The sequence below is a fragment of the Capricornis sumatraensis genome, chromosome 2 (genome assembly GCF_032405125.1).
Source record: "Capricornis sumatraensis isolate serow.1 chromosome 2, serow.2, whole genome shotgun sequence".
Taxonomy (NCBI): domain Eukaryota; kingdom Metazoa; phylum Chordata; class Mammalia; order Artiodactyla; family Bovidae; genus Capricornis; species Capricornis sumatraensis.
In genome coordinates this window covers 210479114-210503929 of record NC_091070.1, presented here as the reverse complement: position 1 = coordinate 210503929, position 24816 = coordinate 210479114, and the positions used below count along the sequence as shown (strand labels likewise).

Below are 24816 nucleotides of genomic sequence, written 5' to 3'. Positions count from 1 at the left end.
CATCTGTCCACTCTTTGGAGTTGGTTTCTCTTGTTGCTTTTTCTAGATCTGGTTTCATTTCTCTCTACCTGGGGCTTCCCTTTTCTGAGGGTGTCCTAGCATTGACCTTTTTGGCTATCCAGGGTTGAAGGGTTAGGGGATAGACATGGGGGAAGGAGGGATGGGAAGAGAATGGAGAGAATTTGGCTAAAACACGGGAAAGGAGAGCCCTGCTCACTGATCACTTTTCCAGTCCAGCCTGATTCATTGGGGCCGAGGTGCTACTGCTGGCCTCTGGGGATAAGCATGAGGCTGTTGTTGCTAGGAACTTAGGATTAAATTAATGTTGAAAAAGAAGGTAACTAAAAGTGTGAAACCTCCCTGGAAAGCTCCTGGTTCCCATCTACTCAGTAGCTCCTCTATAGCCTCCTCTTTGGCTAAGCAGTGATGTTTTTGGATAGTTTTCTTTTTCTGTCCAGAATTCTGTAAATGAGGCCAGCAAGATGGGCAGCCAAGGGGATGCAGTGATTTCTCACCTGACCCATAGGATATCTGCAAGGCTAGTGGGACAATGTTTTAGACTTGGCATTATGTGTAACAAAGAAAGGTGAATGGTCCTTCCCCTTCAGGGTAGAAAGTCATCTCAAACTGACTAAGATGCAGTTTTGGAAACTACATCAGGGGGATGTTATTTTTATTTATATTTGCTGGGCCACAGCCAATCCTGGATGGTAGCTGGGATGCCTTCCTTCTTAAAAGTCTGATCATGGCAGGGTTATGCAGGGCACTCTTTCCTCTTTGGCCTTCTAAGCTGATCAGGGAGAAGGGATTCTCTGGTTTTCTCTTCTCTCCCATTTATTAGGACTTGCCTTCTCCCTGGGCAGGGAGAGAGGCTAGGTTGGTGCTCTCCCCTTACTCTACTCCTACTGACTTAGAACCTCTGGCTGCTGTTTGGGAGCCCAAGAAAGGTGGTGGAGGCAGTGGGCTCAAAGCAACAACAACAACACAACAGAAAAAGGTGAGGAAAGGCAGATTTCCTTCTTTAAAAGGAAAATAGGAAACCCTCCAAGGATTGTGCAAATAAAGACAATGTGTCAAATGCACTGACTCCCCTGGTGTAGTAGCAATAAGGAAAAATGAAATGACTTTCCTGTGCACACAGTCCAACCTGATTGGTGTGTGATGTTGCACTTAGCAGCCATCTGGTGGGCATGTGTGACTACTCTGGGTTTTACTTTAGTTTCTAAACTTTTTATCCTCTCAAGTCCAGCATGGATGGGGAAATGTCCCTGGAGCCCCACAGCTGTGTACTTGTTTGCATTTGTTTCCCTATGAGACTTGTGTTTGTGTCCTGCTTTGAGCTGTACCTTGTCCAGTCCATTGTAAAATTATCCCAGCAGCTGTAATGTACAGTTTCTTCTGAAGCAAGCAACAGCAGCAGCACAATTCTGTGTTTTATAAAGACAACAGTGGCTTCTATTTCTAAAGTGCGGTCTCTCTCTCTCTTTTTTCTTAGCAAAGCAAACTGTTGGGATTAATTATATCTCTGATAGATTTTACATTAGAATAATAGATTGTGAGAAGAGCAGAATCATCACTTTCTAAAGGAGTAAAGTGGGTAAAACAAATTCCAGAGTGTTGAAACTGCCAATTATATGTAATCATTTCACAGGGTTTCCATTTATTCTTCATTCAGCAAACATGTAAAGCACTGTGTCTAGCAGTTTTTGTTGGCACAATTCAAAAATGAGGAAAACAGTGTTTCTCTCCTTAAGGAGCTTAAAAAGTTTGGTTGGGGATGTGAGTAGCCCAATGGTTCTTTGGCACCATTTAGAGAGATTATGAGGACTGGGAAAAAGGCTATAAGGCTGCAGCAATGAAGATCGAAAGGAAAGAGCAAACGGAGAGACACTCAGGAAGTAAAATTAATAGGACTCAATGGATGATGGAATGGGAAGGCCGAAGTAGAGGCTAACATCCACTTTGCTTGAGCAAGTGAGTATGTTGGGACGTTCCTCTAAGCCAAGATTGCGGGAAGGGAGACTGTAGAAGGAAGGTGGTGAATTTTGTGAAGAAAGACCATTAGGCTTTTATAGACTGAGTTTTGAGGTTCCCAGGTTTCCAGTAAACATTTATATTTTGGTCCTCAGGGAAGACTCCAAAACTGCAGTTTCAGATATGAGATTCATAATCATAGAGATGGTAGTTAAAGCCATAGGAATGAACAGGATGGCTTAGGAAAGAGTAGGGCAAGAGAAACCTAGTGTACAACTCTAGGAAACAAGAGATCAGGAAATAGAACCTAAGATGACTGTCGCATCACTCCTAGAGAGCTTGTATGGTTTTGACTGATTTAATGAGGTGGGAGAATAGCGAGGAGAGTGGAATAGGATTCAACAACGACATGATTAACAGCAGGAAGACTGCTGTGGTGAGGCGGGGGGTGTTATTTTCTACTTACTTTACCATCCTTCACTCCATCTTCTCTGGCATCTTGTCACTATATGGTCATTCTCCAGTTTTTCTTGAAAATGAGCATTGGAAAACCTAACTTAAACCAGGCTAAGACGGAGACTTCCAAGTCATTCACAGCCGCCACCACCACTACCTCCACCTCCAGCTCCCTCCTATCCTCAGGAGATACTTGTGAAACAATAAAATAAACAAACCTAATTTTGTTCCTATCCAGTGTCCTAGATCGTATTCCAGTGCACTTGGTAGCGCTTAGCAGCTTGCTCTATTTTCTCTTACGACTTGTTTTCCCCAGAGCCTGCAAACTCCTAGCCGCAGAAACTACTACTCATTTTTTTTCTCTCAGGGCCATCCATAGTGTATATCAGGAGGGGTCAGTATTTATGATTAGGATTGAAATGAGCTAGAAATCTGTGGTTCTTGAGTACAGAGGGGAGACTCAAGAAGCGATATTGAGTCTGCAGGATGGACTCAGCATTCCTGAATGTTCAGGTAAGCAGAAACTTTGAACCAGATTGTCATCACCTTTTCTCACTCACTCCAGCCTTGAGGGCCTATGATTTTGTGCCTTAAGCTCTTGGTGCAGTTATCAAGCATGTAAGTTCAGCATTCCTCCCTGGTGCTCCCAGAGCATTGGTTATTTCTGCGTACTGGGAGAAGATGGCACAGGGAAGAATTCTGGCACAGGGCCCAGTGAGAAATTTCAGTGGCAGCTAGAATGTACAAAAGCAGGCCTCGCATTCCTCTGGAGGCCAAGTGTTGTGGACGTCAAATTGTAGTGCTAACCTGTGGCTACCCCTGCCAGATTCTCTTGGAACCAAGCCAGCCAAAACCATGCTTTTCTGCAGCATGGAGTAGTCAGGTTGGTTGGAGTTGAAGAGCAAATTGGAACATGTAGGAAATTTTTTCCAGTTGAAACAAGACTTAAACTTAAGACCATTAATGAAGTAGAAAGTGTTTAGCAGAGCAAATGGGAAGATGATCATTATACCACATTTTGACCATAAATTTCATTGCCATAAATGATTGATGTTAAAAAAAATTTAAGGATTTGGCTGATGGTTGCTACTCAGGTGTTGCTAGCACCCATGGATATCCCTTTTCAGGAGCGGTTGAGCAGCCTTCTCTCTGTTCTTTCAGTTGGCAGAATATACTGTAGCACTTTTTTGTCACTACAGTCAAGTGCTTTTAAGATAGAATGAGGTGGTACGTTCATTGGGTATCACTTAGCTTAACAGACCCCAGAATCATAGAGTAGGTTTGGCAGCTAAAGGAAAGGGTTTTATAGTGTAAAAGAAGAATATTTTCAAGTTCTGAGCCTGGGGCATCCTCAGACTGCTGGCTCTACTGCTTGAATGTGAAGTAGCTTTGAATTGGAAAATCAGCTCTGTTTTCGATCCTAGCTTTCAAGGTATTTATTCCTTTGGCTGTAAGCTGAGGAAACCTCGCAGGCTCAGAAAGTGCACAGAGCATGGCAGAAGCACTCTTAAAGCAGCAATGTCAAGAAGCTGGATAAGTGGACTTGCTGAGGATGAGGTGCATTTCGAAGCTCTCCATTTGAGTACCGTAACTGCCTTCCCAGGATACCAGATCAAGACTTTTAGGCTACCGTGGCTTACCCTGCAGGAACCCACTGTCCTTTTACTCTGGACTGTAGCAGCTTCACCAATATCCTCTTGGCAGTGTCTTTTTGGGACAAAGAAATTTTGAGGAACTTTTCTAGGAACTTTCCTCACCTTATATAGGCAAGAAACTTTCCTTATAAAAAAGGCAGTTTTGGGGGTTGTTGAATGGAGGTGAATTGGAAAAGGAATAGGAAGTGGGTACTTTGAAGTACTTGGTCAGGTGTTTTGTACAGTATCCTTTATAATTTGGTTGCATCTTCACAGCATTCACATGAAGTAGTTTATCCATTACCTTCAACTGCATGTAACAAAGCCTGATTAAATTAGTTTACATAAGGCAACTATCATATGACAAATGCTGATTTATGTGGCTCTAAGGTTGGATAATTCAATGGCTCAGTAATAATACCAACATAACAGATTCTTGCTCTGCTATCCTTTGTGTTATCTTATCCTCATGCTTGTTCACCTCAGAATCCCGAGGCTGCTTGTATAATTCCAGGAAGGAAATGCTGACAGAACAAAGTCTAGCAGAAGAGGGACTAATTTTTCCCAGTGTTTCATTTTAAAGAAGGAAATCCCTGGAAGCCCCAACAGATCTGGCCTAATGTCTCATTTGCTAGAAATGGGTCATCTTTCCACTATTCTGTCACTGGCAAAGCAAATGAGATCATCCATCATGAGTGGCTTAGATTAATTACAAGTTATCTTATGAATCATGTGAGTTAAAAAGACAAGTTATGTTTGCTAGGCCAGAAGGGATAAGGACTATTGGTTAGGCATCCAGCAGTGTGTTGTGTGTAGGTGATCTGTTTTTACAGATGAGGAATGTGATGTTCAGAGAGGGTGACTAGCAAAAGCCTTCAGTGTCAGTTCTGACTGTCCCTAAACCCAGTATGTTTTATACTGTGTTCTGCCGCAGTACAGAGTAACTTACTTTGTGCTGTGTAAAGACTGCTTATCTAGAAGAGATTCCAAGTGTCAAGCCCATTCAAGAGGAAAGGATGCTATCCAGTTTTTTCCTCATTCAGTGATTTTTTGTTTTCTAGCAACTTTCAGAGGGCACTGATTTCTTTGCCCCCAAGATTTCTGTACTATTTTATAGTTCTTCCTCTCAGAGCCAGTACTACAAGGGATGAGGGCAGAGTTACCATTTTGAAGCTCACTTATTTATCTCTGTCCACCTACCCAACAAATATTGATGGGATGATGCTATGTACCAGGCACTGGCACTGTTCTAGGCACCGGAGCTATGATAATTAGGATACACAAAAACCTGCACTATGCCCTTAAGAGACTCATTTGGGAATAAGGTTATCCAGAACTAGGAAATGCATGTGGTTGGGAGAGCCTCATACAACTTGGCTTTTGGCAGAGTCAGTCAAACTTTTTGCCTTCCTACATCCTGATATTACAGTTCATGAGCCTTTCCTATGAACTCACATGTGAAGTCCCTCGATTATAGTAGGTGGGAAAGCATTATTGACATTTATTACATTGGACTGAATTAGAAGGTCCAGATCCTGTTACATCCATGTCAACAAAGAATACAGTGGCCCACCTCCAGCGTTCATCACCATGTTTATTCTAGGAGACACCCAAGAAACCAGCAGTCATTTAGGGAGCCAGTTGTAGGGATTTGAGGGTGTGAAAGGCTGTTGCAAAAGAGTTGGTATTCATCTCTGTTAAATGTTGCTAAGGACTTGGATTGTGTATAGTTTAGGATTGAAAATATTAGGATACAGTGTTTCATCTAGTGACATCTGATACTGTAAAATTGAGGGAATTTTCAGAAAAAGGGCTAAGGATGAGAGGGAAGAAGTGAGGCAGAATTGGAGTCAGATGTGGGCTTAAGTCCTATCCATTTATTGTTTGCTGTATAGTAGAAGCATCTAATACGTGCTTTGAAATAACTAATAAATACCTTCACTAACATTTAGGGAGGATTTTCTCAGTGCTTTATGCCCATTCCCTAACTTCACAACTGAGGACACTGAAGCCCAGAGGCTCAAGTGACTGATCTGAAGCCCCATAGTGATTGGAAGGGTACTAAAGATATGATGAAAGTGAAAGTTGCTCAGTCCTGTTGGACTCTGTGACCCCACAGCCTATCCAGTCCCTGGAATTCTCCAGGCCAGAATACTGGAATGGGTAGCCTTTCCCTTCTCCAGGATATTTTTTTTCTTTTCTTCTTTGTCCTAGGGTTTTTTAAAAAAATGTATTTTGATTACTAACATTCTAAACGTTGCTGATACTAGGGACAGGGAAAAAATCATTAATCATTTCTCAGCCTGAATGAAATAGTTATCATTTCTGTAAGGCAACAAACACTAATGGGCTACACAATAGTAAACAAAACTTGCAGATTGGGAGAGGGTTTGTTAAGGAAATACTGTAATAGGATACAGGAATGCCTCACCATAGGTCCAGGAAAGGCATCTGAAATGACTCCTTTAAGTTGAGGTATGAAGAGCGATTGGCGGGCACAGGGGATAGGGTGAGCGTGAGAGAGGAGGGCTCCTGGTCAAGAAAATCCAAGTGTAATAGAGAAGCGCTTTGCCCAGTGCTGGGTAAGCAGACCATTGTAGCTGTAGCCTAATGATGAGGAAGAGTCTCGCTTGAAGGGAAAGGCAGGGACCTCCCTTTACGCCTCTAGCTTGGCCCCGGAATGGAGTTTGGGCCTTAGAGTGACCAGGCGTTATTAAAGAGTTCTTAACATGGAAATTATTCGATCTGACGTTTTTGTCAAGTCATCTTTCCCCAAGTTAGATTGTACGAGAAATATTCTCCCCAGAAATTGTCAAAACAGCTCTACAAATTTGGAGTGATAAACCGTGATGGTCACTCGACCGCCTGCAGGGGAGGAGGCACGTGGGGTGGTCCCAACTGGGCGTGGCGGGAGGGCCTCAAGAAGGGGGACTTTTCCCCAAGACAAGATCAGTCTGGGGCCCTCACAGCTCCTGCACCTCACACCAGCCAAACTCCAAGGAGGCTCTCGTCCAGGTTAGCGAGGCCGCCCTCCACGCCTGCGCCGGCACGGCCCCGCACCAGGGTGGCGGGAGGAGTCCACCCCCTCGGGGTTGTCTCCGGCCGGCACGGCCGGGTCCCGTTCCCTGTCCCGGGTCGCACGCCGTCGCGCTCGCCTCAGACTCCGCCCAGGCTCGGCGCCCGCGGCGCGACGCCTCCCCTGCGTCCACCGCGCCTGCCGCGCCCGCACCGACGTCGCGCCCGAACGGTTAGGGCGGAGAGGCGAGGCCTGGACGTCTGGCGAGCCCGGGCGGCGGAACTGACGCCAGCGGGCTTCCGGGGGTGGCCCCCGGGGAGGTCGGCGGCGGCGCCGCAGTCGTGGAGGGGCAGTGGGAGCGTAAGCGGCCGTGGGCGACGCAAGTTCCGCACAGAGCTCTTCCCTTCTCGCCTCACACTTCTTCCTCTCTCCTAGTCGCGTGCTGCCTCCCGACGGCCGCTCGTCCTGACCAGAGCTTTCGGAGTGCGGTGGCTGAGGAACAGCCGTCACCACCCCGCCTCGGGGCCGAGTCAGGGTTCCTGTCGCGCCGCGTCGCCCCCTGCGCCGCCTCCTTGCCCTCAGTGGCGGGCGCCCTTCTCGCTCGAAGCACTCCCCCCAGCTCCATGAATGGAAATCGGCTCCGCAGGTGAGTGAGTCAGAGCTGCTGGTCCGTTCGGTGGGGGTAGGTAGCCCCAGAGCATCCTCGCCCCCGGCGCCCCGGCCCAGGTGCGCGAGGTCTGCGCCGTCCCCGCTCCGCCCCGCGCCCAGCCCTTCCTCCGCCTCCCCGCAGCCCCGCCGCAGTTCCCCGGGGCCACGGAGTAGGCGACACTGCGGCGAGGGGGCGCTGCTCTAGCGATGGAAGTTTGGGGTTCCTTCGGAGTCTAGCAGGGTTGCCATCGTTTTCGTTATTCGAGTTGAAGATATAATGGGGTGTGTGTCCCGCAGAGACAGTGGGTGGCCAGCCTCCCTTATTTATCTCTTAAGGTAGTTGTGAAGATACATTAAGATAGCAGATGAGAATTGAGTTTGAAATAGATGTTAGTGCAACGTCAAATGCAAGATGGCATTTCTCCCATCCCTGAGTTCTCGTCTGATGTTCGTGGCAGCTTGGTATACAGTTCCTGAGGATCTTGGAAATGTCATATCAGCTTGGATCACTGCTTATGTGAGGAGGTAGATAGATCTTAAAATTGCTGACTATATATGTATTTGTTCATTCTTTATTCCCTAGAGAATCAGCTGTCATATTCTTGGAAATTTAGGATTTAAGAACTGCTTCTCTCTTTGGGAAAAAATGATAGTCTTGAGAAAAAAATTGCAACATGAGCAATGCTTATATTTAAAAAAGAAAAAGCACTCTTTGTGGTCTGTAATTAGTTGAAGGACATAAGTAGGTGTTACATAACAGTTTGCTTTCCAAATGATCATATTTGGTATGTTAAATTTGGAAGTATGCTTCATCCAGTCACAGATTTATAAAGTAATTTTGAAAATATTAAGTGGTTGGTCTTCTTACTAATAATACCAAAAGTCCCCGAATTTCACATCTCATTTTGTCAATTGATGAGGCAACTGAATATGAGATAAGAAAAACTTACATGAGAAACGAGTGACATAATGATAATAAAGATTTTGTTGACTGTATTAAGGAGTATAATTGTCAAGTAGATGTGAAAAACACAAGTTGTAGAGATGGGCTGGGGAGAAGGGTTTATTACAATTTCTATTTTATGGAATTTTCTCTAATCAATATCTACCATTTCTCTTTTGCATGCTTCATCTTTTTTTTTTTGCCTTTTCATGTCTTCTTGAAAAGGGAAAGTTTATCTAGACTGTGAAGAGTTTTACTCTGGTTTATCAGTGATTAGTATATTTCTGAAACTGTCCTCTCTTTGTTTTTCAGTTTTCTAATACAATATTTAGAGAATGTGATGATTTGGGAGATATATGTAATTTTTACATAATTGTTCATTGTTAAGCCAGGAAAACAAGCATGGAATTTAAATACTTTCCTAATTATCCTAAATTTCCAAAAAAAAAAAAAAATTAAGATTTTCTTCTTTTTCATCTTTGGATTTTTCATATGAAATTACTCCCAAATACACGAACAACATTTTAGAAAATACTTCTGAAGACAAATGACCTAGCCAATGTATCCAACTTGCCAAGTATGATTCAGTAAATTCTCCTATGAATTCTTGAGCTATAGATAAGTTTTACCTCTTCTTGCATGGGCCATTGCTGAAATATATACCCATTTAACTGTCTTCACATCTGTGGAGGTATAGTTAGATGGTTGGACATCTTCAAACACAAAGTTTGTTCTTCAGTGCAGCTTATGCGTGATTGAGTGTAATTTAATAAGATAAAGTATAATTTGGGTTAAGAGTGTCATCATCAAAAACAGAATTTTCATTCTTCCTGAGACTTTTTTCATGTAATTGTTACGCTGCAAATAAAATTAAAAGCATAGTTGGGAAAAATGTGCAACTGAGTTTAAAATCAAGAGTTTGACAGATGTATATTTTTTGAAAATTTTAGATGCATATGTTCTCTGATAGTCTATTGAGTCAGTGTTGGATCTTGGCTCTCCAATTCTGTTCTTTTTTGTGGCAATTCTCAGGAATCTGCTTATGGCAATATGTATTAAATTCTAGTTGTTAGGTGGATACATAGAAAACTTAAATTTATTTACATTAGAGGACTTCAGATACAAATTCTATATATGTGTTGGTTAGCAAATCATTCTTCACTAACAGTTTATATTTGTCTATTCTTCTTTTAGGCATATAATATTTTAAGTGATTTTTGTTAAAGGGTGTCCTGTACAGTGTACTGACTTAGTGCTGTGTGAACTCTATGATTTAACCAAAAAGCTGCCAGGCACAATTGGTTTTTAAATAATGATAATCAATAGTTTGGCATCTGTGCCTAGGACTCCTTAATTAGGGGAACTTATGATGAAACACTTTTATGCTTTAATTACAGCTGGTCTAAGATTATGTATGTTATATTTTCATTCCAAATGAAGTGGGAATAAAAGAAGTAGAAATGTTTATTGAGATAACAGTTCTCCTGGGTAGCTGTTTTTTAGGACTGCACTATTCTAGTCTGTATTTTTAGGTAAAATCAGACTAGTGTTGAAGGCAGAGAGAGTTGTATTTACCTCCCAATGGAAGAAAAACATTTTCTGTTAAATGAATGGTAGTACAAAGTAGTTTGTTTGGTAGTTGTCTTATACAATCTTGCAAAAGTGAATAGACTGTGTTTCTTAGTTATATTCTTGATTTCCTGTTTGAATGTAGTTTTTTAAGGACTCTGCATTTCTTATGCAATAAAAATCAAGAAAAGTCATTTGAGAACAAATTTCAAAGGATGTATGGAAGCTAAGTTTGAGTAAGATGAACAAAAGTTGTGGATTCAAAGTACTGAAGTATATAATGCCATTAGGTTCTCAGTTTAGTATTTCTTTAATTTCTTGGGAAATGTTTTTATTGTTATATGGATTTTCTCACTTGTAGAGTTTTGTCTTGAAGAAGATTAGATGCTGCTCTGTCTAGAGGAAACATTGAAAAGTTTAGCTAGTGCTGCTCTGAAGTGGCCATTGTAATGTTTTTTCCCTAGTTTTGCTGCTCTTGACTGGTATTGGGGCTTATAAAAATGTACATTATTTTGATTTTTGTTTTACAATTTAATTCCTCTGACAGTGATGGAACACCCTGAGGGAAAACTGAAAAGGAAACAAGAAACAACTGTTTTCTTCTAAACAAAGACTTAAAAGTAAAGGGGGGTGGGAAACATGAAATCTTCAAATGTAAATCTTCAAATGATAAGACTTTAAAAAATTATCCTGATTTCATCACCTTGGTATAATCACTCTTTAAAGTTTTAAACCAAATTCCAAGTTAATAAATGTGTTAAAGATTTTTTTTTAGCTAAGTAATTTAGGAAAGTGGTTGGAATAAATAAAATAGTTTCTAAATGCTATTTTTGCTCCTTCAGAGAATTGTATGTAATAATCTGATAATTAAGACTTAATTTATTATTTTCCAGTGAGAACATTACATTTGTTTGTTTCTATATGCCTGGTCTGATAGTATGCAAAGAGGCCAGAGGCCCTGTAAAGTGAACATTTCTGGAAACGTTCTGTGTTGTATATGGAAAAACCCTGCCTCAGGATTAAATTCTTGCCAAATTGTCATAATCTTGGGTTCTAATTGAATACTATGTTATTTTATATCACAGCCATCTTTCTTCACATTGGTTTTCATAATCTTAAATAAAATATTTGAGGATCTCCCTGAAAGGTGAATTAAATATTTCATAATCTAAAACAAAGTTGTAGTCTTGTAAAGCAAGTATACCCCAGTAAAATTTTTTAAAAAAGAAAAAAAAAGAGGGCGGCTGCCTTGTCATGTTACATAGTTGAAAGTTAATAAATAATTATATGAATCTGGAAAAATAAAGTAACATGTTTTCGCTTATAATACTTAAAACTAGGATCTTAACTAATTTATATGTAGTTTTGTTTTAATGGATTGGGAAGAAAAGACGAGTGATCTGTTTTCAGGAAGGTAAAACTAAAAAGATTATTTATATAAGAAAAGTATTCTTCCCAAACCTGTTTAGTCTTGGTTTGTTGGGATGAACAGCATTCACCAGACATTCCTGCTTCTCATTCAGTTGTCTGGGATACTCAATAGACCCTCATTCTTGGCTCATTAACAAAACAGATGTGAGAAAGAATATTGTGTGGTGTTTCAACCATAGTGGTTATGCTGTTAGGATACATGAACAGCCTTTCTGTGTTTGGAGTTTCTGTAGTTTTCTGCCATTATCTGTGTTTTTAATATTAATGACTTTCGTTGACTACCCATTGCTTTGAGAAAAAAAAAAAAAGACTGTTGAGATTTAGCAAAATCTTGTCACACAACTGATGCTTTCTTTTATATCTTAAATATGGGCTCTTTGTGATTTGGTTGCAATAAAATATTATATACATTAATCTAGAATGTTTAATGAAATCATAGGGAAGAATTATTTGTTTTATATCAGCCAGTTTTTCCTACATTATTTCTAAATTATTGAGTTCTTGAGAAATCAGAATATATCTATAGAATATAGACATGAGATAGTTTTTTATTTTTCATTTTTGCAAGAAAATGTTCTCAATTGTAGGCTTACATAATGCTTCTTTTGAGTCATTACCAATATTTGATGTTTTAACTGATTTCTAAATCTAACAGCAGAAGTTCAGTAGTGTATCTGTCAACTTTAAAAAAGTTGAAGAATAGATTGCAAAATAGCGGTGAAGTCCTTTTGTTTGAAGAAACTTCTAGCTTCTGAATTGGGACTTGTTATCTATCTGTATATTTGATATAAAATTACTCAGATTTTTCTAAATTTTTGCTTGGGTGATATTAAGTTTTTCAAAAGTTCCCCAACTTTAATTATAAAATAAATCTCAAGGCATTTCCATAGTACATGGACTGTTTGTTTTCTGAAAGAGGGGAGGGGCATGGTGGGGGAATGTCTTTGAAAAATGGTTCCCCATATGGCATCTGAGAAATTTAACCCTGAACAGTCTGAATGTTCTAGAGTGCTGATTTAGCTACAGTGAATATAATAAATGTAATCTGATATGAGTACACTGTGTTTGTACAGGTTCATTGAAAAAATAGGTAGAATTAGTAGATAGGAAGTTACTAAAATCTCATGCCTTGTGGATTTAACTAGTAAACAGACATTTAACTATGTCAAGTTTTGAAGTCAACACAATATATTTATTTTTTCAAAACAAAAATAGAAAATTTTTCCTGATTGTAAAAATATATGTTTATTGTTTTTTTAAAAGCAAACAGTATAGGAAAATATAGAATAGAAATGAAAATAATATGATCTTATAATCCAGAGAAAACCATTGTTAATTTTTTCTTGTATATTTTCTTATATGTCTATCCATCGTCATATTAATTGTTTTTAACCTGCTTTTTCTACTCAGTTATGTATCATGGATATTTTTTCCTTATCATTACTTATATCTATGTAGCAATATAATTTTTACTAATGTATAGCATTTAATTTTTAAATTTTCATTATTATTTTTTGCCATGTCATTTGGCTTATGGGTTCATAGTTCCTGGACCAGTTATTGAACCTTTGGCAGTAAAAGCACAGAGTCTTAACCAATGGACCACCAAGGAATTCTAGCATTTAATTTTATATTATTAGTCAGTCTTAACTGATGGCATTTAGATTTTTTCTATTTTTTAAATAAAATTTTAACTGAAACTTTGGTAAGTATCCTAATATATACATCTTTGTATGGTGGTCCATTGATTGCTTTAGGATAAATTCCTAGAAGTAGAATTGTTAAAATGAAGTATCCCATGAATATGGAAGTAAAAGTTCCCAGTGAAAATCCATAATTTGATAATAGGCTTTAGTTGATTCTGATTTGTTCATTGCTTATTTTTATTTTTTTGTTGTTGTGCATTGCTTATTTTGCATCAGTCACATTTGCTGTAGGCTGTAATTTAGCTTTGGATTCATAAGTAGAACGTGTTAAATTCTTAGGTCAGTGAACACCACACACATATGCTTTGAAAATGTATAGTTTGAGGTTTATGTGGTTAGTTGTTATTTAGCCAATACTTGATATAGTTACCAAAAGAAAAGTTTGGGGTGGAAATTCCTGATAGTGCTCTTTATTTCTATGTAATTACATTTTCAACTCTAGTGGACAATATATGTATTTGTTAAATAACTAAAATATGCTTCAGGGGAAGTTTAATTTATTGTATGGACAGAATTATTTCTTCCATTAATATACATTAACTTTTTTTAATACTTTGATTTGATGATTTTATAGTCAATAGAGTTCTGTTACATTGCTTATTCATGAAACGGAATTTTTATTTTTACCAGTGTGTATAAAAAGTATCAAGCAAAATAATGATAACAGAATAAAATTGACAGTGTAATATAGTGTAGAAAGCATGGGTTTTGGAGACAAATCCTGGTTCTCAAATTAACATAATAATGATGTGCCATTGCAGGTTCATCTGTTTTAACAAATGTAACACTCTGATGTGGGGATATTGATAGTTGGGGAGGCTGTGCATAGGTGTGGGTAGGAGGCATATAGGCCATCTCTGCCTTCTGCTCAGTTTTACTGTGAACCCACAACTACTCTAAAAAAATAAAATGTTAAAAGTAATTAACTGTGATTTTAGGTAGTACATTTAATCTTCCTTAACCTTAATTTCCTTATCTGTATAATGGCATAGTAAAGAGATTCAGTATACAAAGGAAATAACATTCTTCACTTCCTAATTTGTAAGACATTTTACTATAGAAGATTGAGGGTGTATAGGCAGAACTGTAATAAACTCCCACATACCCATCTCCCAAACCAACATTCATCAACCCGTATCCAATCATGTCCATTCTACTTTCCTCTCTCCTGTATTTTTTGAAGTGTATTCTGGGCATAATATTTCATTTATAAATATCTACTAAGTATAAGAGATACAGGGGACTTCCCTGGTGGCTCAGTGGTAAAGAATCTGCCTGCCAGTGCAAGGGACCCAGGTTCAAATCCTGTTATGGGAAGATTCCACATGCTGCAGAGCAACTACTGAGCCCATGCTCTGGAGCCCAAGACCTGCCACTGCTGAAACCTGCATGCTGAGAGCCCGTGCTCTGCAACAAGAGAAGCCAACAAAATGAGAAACCCGGGCACTGCAACTAAGAACAGCTTCTGCTCACCCAACTGGAAAAAGCCAGTACAGAGCAGTGAAGATCCAACACAGCCAAAAATAAATAAATATATATATTTTTAAAGAGAGAGAGAGAGAACTTCCATAGTGATTAAGATTCTGGGCTTCCACTGTGGGGGGCGTGGGTTCAATACCTGGTTGGGGAACTAAGATCCTACAAGCTGTGAGATGCAGCCTAAAAAATGATGGATATGTACTCTTTAAATAAGCCACAGTATCGTTATTACGGCAGAATAACAGTGTAATCATTTATATCAAATATCCAGTCGGTGTTCAAATTTTAGCTTGGCTCAGATATTGTACTTTTTTTTCTTAACAGTTTGCCTTTTTAAAATATATTTCATTTTTGAATCAGGATCCAAATAAATTCCCCACATTGTAAATGATTGATACATGTTTTAAGTATCTCTTAATTTGTAAGGTTTCTACCCTTTCTCCCTTTACAATTTATAGATTGTTTGTTCTTTTAGACTTACAGTCTGGATTTGGCTTGTTCTGTCTTCATGGTATAATTTGACATGTTTCTTCAAGTTTACTGTAAATTTTTGTTGTTGTTCAGTCACTAAGTGAGTCCAACTCTTTTCGACAGCACGCCAGACTCCCCTGTCCTTCACTATCTCCCAGAGTTTGCTCAAACTCATGTCCATTGAGTCAGTGATGCCACCCAGTCATCTCTTCCTCTGTTGCTCCCTTCTTCTCCTGCCCTCAATCTTTCCCAGCATCAGGGTCTTTAAGAATGAGTCAGCTCTTCACATCAGGTGGCCAAAGTATTGGAGCTTCAGCTTCAGCATCAGTTCTTCGGATGAGTATTCAGGGTTGATTTCCTTTAGGATTGACTGGTTTGATCTCCTTGCAGTCCAAGGGACTCTCAAGAGTCTGCTCCAACACTACAGTTCAAAACCATCAATTCTTTGACATTCAGCCTTCTTTATGGTCCACCTCACACATCCATACATGACTACTGGAAAGGCCATAGCTTTGACTATACGGACCTTTGTTGGCAAGTGATGTGTCTGCTTTTTAAAATGCTGTCTAGTTTTTTCATAGCTTTTCTTGCGGAGGGTAAGCATCTTTCAGTTTTGTGGCCACAGTCACTGTCCACAGTGATTCTGGAGCCCCCCCAAAATAAAATCTGCTACTGTTTCCATTGTTTCCCCATTATTTGCCATAAAGTGATGGGACCAAATGCCATGATCTTTGTTTTTTGAATGTTGACTTTTAAGCCAGTTTTTTTGCTCTCCTCTTCCACCTTCATCAAGAGGCTTTTTAGTTCCTCTTTGATTTCTGTCATAGGGTGGTGTCATCTGCATATCTGAGATTATTGATATTTCTCCCCGGCAGTCTTGATTCCAGCTTGTGATTCATCTAGCCTGACATTTCGCATGATGTACTCTGCATTTAAGTTAAATAAGCAGGGTGACAGTATACAGCCTTGACGTACTCCTTTCTCAATTTTGAACCAGGACCTAAAAGCTTGATCAGATTCAGGGCATTCTTTTTTTTTTTCTTCTTTCTTTCTGCCCACGCCTTGTGGCATGTGAGATCTTAGTTCCTTGACCAGGGATTGAACCTCCACGCAGTGGAACACGGAATCTTAAACACTGGACCACCGGGGAAGTACCCCCAGAGCATTCTTTTTGAGCTTAACTGTACTCAGGTTTTTGTTCCCAGCACTTTGCTAAAATTGCTCTTATCAGAGTCAACAAATTATTCGGTAAGTCCAATGAAAGTCACTCAGTTGTGTCTGACTCTTTGAAACTCCATGGACTGTAACCTGCCAGGCTCCTCTGTCCTTGGAATTTTCTAGACTAGAATACTGAAGTGGGTAGCTGTCTCCCCTTCACTTCTCCAGGGTATCTTCCCAACCGAGGGATTGAACCCAGGTCTCCTGCGTTGCAGGTGGATTCTTTACCATCTAAGCCACCAGGGAAGCCAGTTAAATCCACTAGTCAGTTCCCAAATCTTAATTTTGTCTCTTCACCATGTTTGATTACATAGCTTCCTTCTTGAAACACTGCTTTTTCTCTTGTCTTCCTGGCTACCACATTCTCTAGGTCCTTCTCCAACCTTATTGGCTATCACTTTTCTTCTTCCTTTGCTGTTTCATCTTCATCTCCCCAGTCTCTAAACATTGGGAGTTTCTCAGGATTTATTAATATTCTTCTGTATCCTGCCACAGTTTGGGTGATCGCCTCTGGTTCAGTGGTTTCAAAAGCCACTAATATGCCAAGGACTGTCATATCTACATCTCTAGCCTATACCTCTTAAAGTGTCCTAAAAATCCTCTTGATTTCTTCTCAAAACTTTGTATTATTCCAGAGTCTTTCCTATCAGTATGTGACATTTCAAATTCTTTTAGTTGCTTAGACCAAAAAGCTTTTAGAGCTCTTTTCTTTCATACCCCACACCTAATCCATTAGCAGTTCCCACTAGGTCTCTTGTCTAAATATTTTCCACATTGACATCATTCCCATAGCTGCTACCACTGCTGCCCTAGCCAACATTATCTTTTGCCTGGAAAGTTGACTGGCCTACTAACTGGTCTCTTTGCTTGTGCTTATACACATAATTTTTCAGACAGCAGTTAGAGTGATTGTTGAGAAAAGTTTAAGTCAGATCATAATGTTTCTAGATTCAGAACCCATTGTTGATTTCTCATATATCATAATCGGATCCAAAGACCTCATCATGGCTTGCAAATCCCGGGTAATCTGATCTCCCATTATCTTTCTGACCTCATCTCCTACTATTCTCTCTTGTTCACTTTGCTCCAGGCAGAATGGTCTATTTGCTGTTCATTGAATACCAGGCAAGCTTTGTGCTTTATACTTGATTTTTCCTTTGCCTGGACTACTCTTTCAGCTATCTATAATACGTGATTTTTTCTCTCACTTCTTTTTTCTGCCTCAGTTCAGTTCAGTCACACAGTCATGTCTGACTCTTTGCAATCCCATTGACTGCAGCACCTCAAGCCTCCCTATCCATCACGAACTTCTAGAGCTTGCTCAAACTCATGTCCATCGAGTCAGTGATGTCGTCCAACCACCTCATTCTCTGTCACCCCCTTCTCCTGCCTTCCATCTTTCCCAGCATCAGGGTCTTTTCCAGTGAGTCAGTTCTTCGCATCAGGTGGCCAAAGTACTGGAGCTTTAGTTTCAGCATTAGTCCTTCCAGTGAATATTCAGAACTGATTTACTTGAGGATTGACTGGTTTGATCTCCTTGCAGTCTAAGGGACTCTCAAGAGTCTTTTCCAACATTACAGTTCTAAAACATCAATTCTTCTGCACTGAGCTTCTTTATAGTTCAACTCTCACATCCATACATGACTACTGGAAAAACCATAGCTTTGACTAGACAGACCTTTGTTGGTAAAGTAATATCTCTGCTTTTTAATACGCTGTCTCAGTTTGTTATAGCTTTTCTTCCAAGGAGCAAGCATTTTTAAATTTCATGGCTGCAGTTACCATCTGCAGTGATTTTGGAGCCCAAGAAAATAAAGTCTGTCACTGTTTCCATTGTTTTCCCATCTATTTGCCATGAAGTGATGGGACCAGATGCCATGATCTTAGTTTTTTGAATGTTGAGTTTTAAGCCAGCTTTTTCACTCTCCTCTTTCACTTTCATCAAGAGGCTCTTTAGTTCGTTTTTGCTTTCTGCCATAAGAGTGGTATCATCTGCATATCTGAGGTAATTGATATTTCTCTCAGCAATCTTGATTCTGGCTTGTGCTTCATCCACCCCAGCATTTGGCATAATGTACTCTGCATATAAGTTAAATAAGCAGGGTGGCAGTATATAGCCTTGACGTACTCCTTTCCCAATTTTGAACCAGTCCGTTGTTCCATGTCCAGTTCTAACTGTTGTTTCTTGACCTGCATACAGGTTTCTCAGGAGGCAGATCAGGTGGTCTGGTATTCCCATCTCTTTCAGAATTTTCCATAGTTTGTTGTGATCCACACAGTCAAAGCCTTTAGTGTAGTCAATGAAACAGAAATAGATGTTTTCTGGAATTCTCTTGCTTTTTTTAATGATCCAGTGGATGTTAGCAGTTTGATCTCTGATTCCTCTGCCTTTTGTAAATCTGAACATACGGTTCATGTACTGTTGAAGCCTGGAATGGAGAATTTTGAGCATTACTTTGCTAGAGTGTGAGATGAGTGCAGTTGTGTGGTAGTTTAAGCATTCTTTGGCATTGCCTTTCTTTGGGATTGGAATGAAAACTGACCTTTTCCAGTCCTGTGGCCACTGCTGAGTTTTCCAAATTTGCAGGCATATTGAGTGCAGCACTTTCACAGCATCATCTTTTAGGATTTGAAATAGCTCAACTGGAATTCCATCACCTCCACTGGCTTTGTTCATAGTGATGCTTCCTAAAGCCCACTTGACTTCACATTCCAGGATGTCTGGCTCTAGGTGAGTGATCACACCATCCTGCTTATCTAGGTCAGTTCTTCTGTATATTCTTGCCACCTCTTCTTAATATCTTTTGCTTCTGTTAGGTCCATACCATTTCTGTCCTTTATTGTGCCCATCTTTGCATGAAATGTTCCCTTGGTATCTCTAATTTTCTTGAAGAGATCTCTGCTGCTGGTGCTGCTAAGTCGCTTCAGTCATGTCCGACTGTGCGACCCCATAGACGGCAGCCCAACAGGCTCCCCTATCCCTGGGATTCTCTAGGCAAGAACATTGGAATGGGTTGCCATTTCCTCCTCCAATTCATGAAAGTGAAAAGTGAAAGTGAAGTCGCTCAGTTGTGTCCAACTCTTTGCGACCCCATGGACTGCAGCCTACCAGGCTCCTCCATCCATGGGATTTTCCAGGCAAGAGTACTGGAGTGGGGTGCCATTCTAGTCTTTTCTATTCTATTGTTTTCCTCTGTTTCTTTGCATTGATCACTGAGGAAGGCTTACTTATCTCTCCTTGCTATTCTTTGGAACTCTGCATTCAGATGGATTTATGTTTCCTTTTCTTCTTTGCTTTTCTCTTCTCTTCATTTCTCAGCTATTTGTAAGGCCTCCTCAGACAGCCATTTTGCATTTCTTTTTCTTGGGCATTGTTTAGATCACCGCCTCCTGTCCAGTGTTACAAACCTCCATCCATAGTTCTTCAGGCACTTTGTCTGTCAGATCTAATCCCTTGAATCTGTTTGTCACTTCCACTGTATAATCATAAGGGATTTGATTTAGGTCATACCTGGATGGTCTAGTGGTTTTCCCTACTTTCTTCAATTTAAGTCTGAATTTGGCAATGAGTTTATGATCTGAGCCACAGTCAGCTCCTGGCCTTGTTTTTGCTGATTGTATAGAGCTTCTCCATCTGCGGCTGCAAAGAATATAATCAGTTTGATTTTGGTATTGACTGTCTGGTTTTCTGCCTACTTGTCGCCTTTTCAAAGAGGACTTTTTTGACAAACCTAATATGGTTAGCTACCCCCTGCCACACACGTACTGTCTATCCTTTTAACCCATCTTATTTTGTATAGCTTCCATGGGCAGAGGAGCCTGGTGGGCTACAGTCCATGGGGCTGTAAAGAGTCGGACACAACTGAGCAATTGAGTACACACACACATTTTTTAAAGCAGTTATTATTACCTAACTGGCAAAAAAGAAATATAGTATAATATATCCTCCCACCCCTGTAAAATCTTCATGAGGATCAGGTCTTTATTGTATTTATTAAAATTACTATTCACCTGAATAATGCCTGGCACTTAATATACAGTAAATATTTGTTGAACACATTTATGAGTCAGGAAACAAATGACTTGATGAGTGATAGACTTTCAGCAAATGTTAGTTTGTAGTGTAATGTACTGATGAAAATTGCGGGCTCTGAAAACAGACTGCTGCTAAGTCGCTTCAGTTGTGTCTGACTCTGTGCGACCCCATAGACGGCAGCCCACCAGGCACCCCGTCCCTGGGATTCTCCAGGCAAGAACACTGGAGTGGGTTGCCATTTCCTTCTCCAGTTCATGAAAGTGAAAAGTGAAAGTCCAAGTCGCTCAGTCGTGTCCGACCCTCAGCGACCCCATGGACTGCAGCCTACCAGGCTCCTCCGCCCATGAGATTTTCCAGGCAAGAATACTAGAGTGGGGTGCCATTGCCTTCTCCGGAAATCAGACTACTTATTTGCAAATCCTAGCTTTGCCATTTTCTTCCTGTGAACATGTTTTTTTTAAACATGTGCTCCTTGTGCTTCAGTTTCCTCATTGTAATATAGTACCTGATTCAAAAGTTATGTAGTAAGAAATCACCAAATGTATATCACATATATAATGCTCTGTATATGTTTCTGTTATTATTGTTGTAATTTTGGGATATCCCCCATTATATTATGAACTACTTCAGTAAAGTAATTGTGACTTATTAATTCGTGTATCTATAAAACCTCGAACATAATACTTGTTCAATAAATAGAATAGACAAATGACCTTTTATATTTCTGATTTTTTTAAAAAATTGTGGGTGCAATGAGTTTCATGAGAGAATAATGAATATAGAATAATAAAACATTTTTAAGCCTATCTTGATGGTTATCACATGTAAATAAAACAGCACAAGGCTTTTTTTTTTTTTTAACGTATAAAAGATTTTCAAGGGTTGTAATGCCTAATGCTAGAGAGGGCATAGGAGAGAAAGAAATCTAGTGATAGTAATGTGTTCATATGCCAGTTTGGCAGAAAATACCAAGTCAGAAATAGGTTTCTGTTCCTGTCCTTTGACCTGGTGGTAGGTCTATTTCTGACATTTGTCTGAGTGAAAATTTCTCTATACCAGTTTCCCTCTCTAGTACCCCCAAATAAAACAGTAGCTGTTTGATGCAGAAAAATTTCCTTAGCATATTTATATGACATGTTGTAGGAGTTTATTAATATTTATTGAAGAACTACTGCTTTTTTTAATGACTTCTGTGCCTGGCACATCTAGAATATATAGATCATTTTATCTCATTTTTAAAATAAGGTAACTGAATGTACCGCAGCATAATAAAGGCCATATTTACCGAAATCCACAGCTAGTATCATAGTCAATGTGAAAAACTGAAATCTTTTCTTCTAAGATCAGGAACAAGATAAGAATGCCTACTGTCAACATTTTTTTTCAACTTATTGTTGGGGACTTACCTGATGGCACAGTGGATAAGAATCCGCCTGCCAGTGCAGGGGACATGGGTTCGATCCCTGGTCTTGGACGATTCCACGTGCTGCAGAGCATCTAAGCCCACATGCCGCAACTACTGAAGCCCGTACACTCTAGGGCCTTCAAGCCGCAGCTCCTGAGCCTGTGTGCTGCCGCTGCCGAAGCCGGAGTGGCTAGAGCCTATGCTTGCCACAAAAGAAGCCACCACAGTGAGGAGCCCACGCACCATGAAAAGGAGCCTCTGCTCACCGCAATGAAAGAAAGCCCAAGCAAAGCAACAAAGACCCGGCGTAGCCACAGATAAATAAGTAAAAGAGAAAATTGACTTTTATACCTTTAAAAACAACAACAGTGCTGGACAACCTAGCCAGAACAATGAAGTAAGAAAAAGAGTAGAAAAGGCATTCTTACTGGATTGGAAGGAGTAAAACTGTATTTGCAGAGGACATGCTGTTATATATAGAAAACTCTAAATTGTGAAAACCTGTTGGAAATAATAATTGAATTTAGTAGAGTTGCATGATACAAAATCAATATACAAAGGCTAGTACACTTCTATATACTAACAACTATCAAAAAGATAGAATTTTTAAAAATCCCATTTACAGTAGTATCAAAAACAATAAAATGCTTATGGAAAGATACTCTATGGTCATGGATTGGAAGAATTAATATTGTTTAAATGCCCACACTATTCAAAGTTATCTACAGATTCAGTGCAGTCCATATCAAAATTGCAATGGCAAAAAAGTAAATTGCAGGAGACTTTCTACAGAAATAGAAAAAGCAATACCTCAGAAGATCCCCAATAGCTAAAACAATCTTGAGAAAGATGAGCAAAGCTGGAGGCATCACGCTTCGTGATTTCAAACTATATTACAAAGCAGTATCATAATAGTGTGGTATTGGCATAAAAATAGGCATGTAGATCAATGTGAACCTAAAAATAAACCCATGCATATCTACTCAGCTTTTGACAAAGGAGCAAAAAGTACACAGCGGGGAAAGGATAGTCTGTACAACAAATGGTGTTGGGAAAACTGGATAGCCATATGGAAAAGAATGAAACTAGACCCTAGCTTATACCATACATAGAAATTAAAATGGACCAAAGACTAACAGAATACCTGAAACCATAAAACTCCTAGAAGTTTTACTCCATAGCACCTAAGCTTCTTGACATTGGTCTTGACAGTGATTCTTTTTTAGTTTAATACCAAAAACAAAGTTAAGGCAACAAAAGCAAGAATAAATGGGTGAGACTAAATCAAAATAAGTCTCTGCTCAGCAAAGAAAATCATTAACAAAAGGAAACTTTATAGAATGAGAGAAAATATTTGCAAACCACGTATCTGATAAAGGGTTAATATCCAGTATATACAAGAAGCTCTTACAACTCAATAGCAGAAAATAACTTGATTGAAAAATGAGCAAATGACTTGGAATAGACATTTTTTCAAAGAAGACATGCAAATGGCCAACCAGTACATAAAAGGTGCTCAGCATTACCAGTTATCATGGAAATGCAAATCAAAACCACAGTGAGATGTAACCTCATACCTATTGGGATGACAGTTTATCAAAAAGACAAGATGATAAATGCAAATGTGAGTGTGGAGAAAAGAGAACCCTTTATACGCTGCCAGTGGTAACATAAACTGGTGCAGCCACTGTGGAAAACTGTGTGGAGGTTCCTCAAGAAACTTAAACCAGAGCTACCATATGCTCCTTTACCAGCGGGGGAAGAGTAGGGGGAGGGATAAATTGGGAGTTTGGGATTGACATGTACACGCTGCTATATTTAAAATAGCCAACAAGGACCTACTGTATAGCACAGGGAACTCTGCAATATTCTAAATGGGGGAGGAATTTAAGAAATAATAGATGGATGTATATGTATAACTGAATCACTTTGCTGTGCATCTGAAACTAACAGAACATTGCTAATCAACTATATTCCAATGTTAAGAAACAAAGAATAGAGCTGCCATGTGCCCTAGCAATCCCACTTCTGAGTATATATCTGAAGGAAATGAAACCATTATCTTGAAGCAATATCTGTACTTGACTGTTCGTTGCAGCATTCACAGTAGCCAAGGTATGGAAACTATCTTAAATGTCCATCAGTGGATGAATTGAAACAAAATGTGGTATGTGTGTACACACATACACAGTGGAATATTGTTCAAGCTTTGGAAAAGAAGGAAATCCTTTTATTTCTGACCATGGATTAGCCTGGAGGTCAATGAGCTAAGTATAATAAGACAAAGACAGACACTGGTTGGTATCACTTACATGTGGAGTCTTAAAAAGTAGAAAAATGGTTGTCAGGGAAATAGGGAAAGGCTGGTACAAGTGTACATACTTTAAAATGAATAAGCTTGTACTATGAGTAAGATCTGCAGATCTAATGTGTACCGTAGTGACTAGAATTCATTATACTGTGTTGTGTAATTGGAATTTGCTAAGAGCATAGAACTTCAGTGTTTTAAATCCTCCCCTCCTTGCAAAAAGGTGAATATGTGAGGTGATGGATATGTTAATTAACTTGGTAGGAAGAATCTGTTCACAGTGCACAGGTCTATCAAACTATCATGTTGTATGCCGTGAATATCATTTAGAAAATTAATAGGCAAGTGAGTCAGAAGTTGTGCCTTTTCCCGGATCGTTAGATCTGAAATTTGAACTCAGATCTGAGACCATACTTCCGTTGAAGTAATTTAATATATTACTCTCTTTATATGTTAAGAGTTTAGCCTACTGCCCTCCAGGCTTATCCATGCAAATAACAGAAATCAAACTGAAACTAATTA

General features: G+C 39.6%; 1 protein-coding gene across 1 annotated transcript in view; it reads left to right on the top strand.

Moving 5' to 3' along the window:
- The first annotated feature begins 7699 nt into the window (after window positions 1-7699).
- AGO3 (argonaute RISC catalytic component 3) overlaps window positions 7700-24816 on the top strand; it is a 113747-nt gene continuing 96630 nt past the window's right edge. Inside the window, exon 1 of the mRNA XM_068966319.1 lies at window positions 7700-7726. Coding sequence (XP_068822420.1) covers window positions 7708-7726 — 19 coding nt within the window. The 5' untranslated portion in view covers window positions 7700-7707. The remainder of the gene's footprint in view (window positions 7727-24816) is intronic.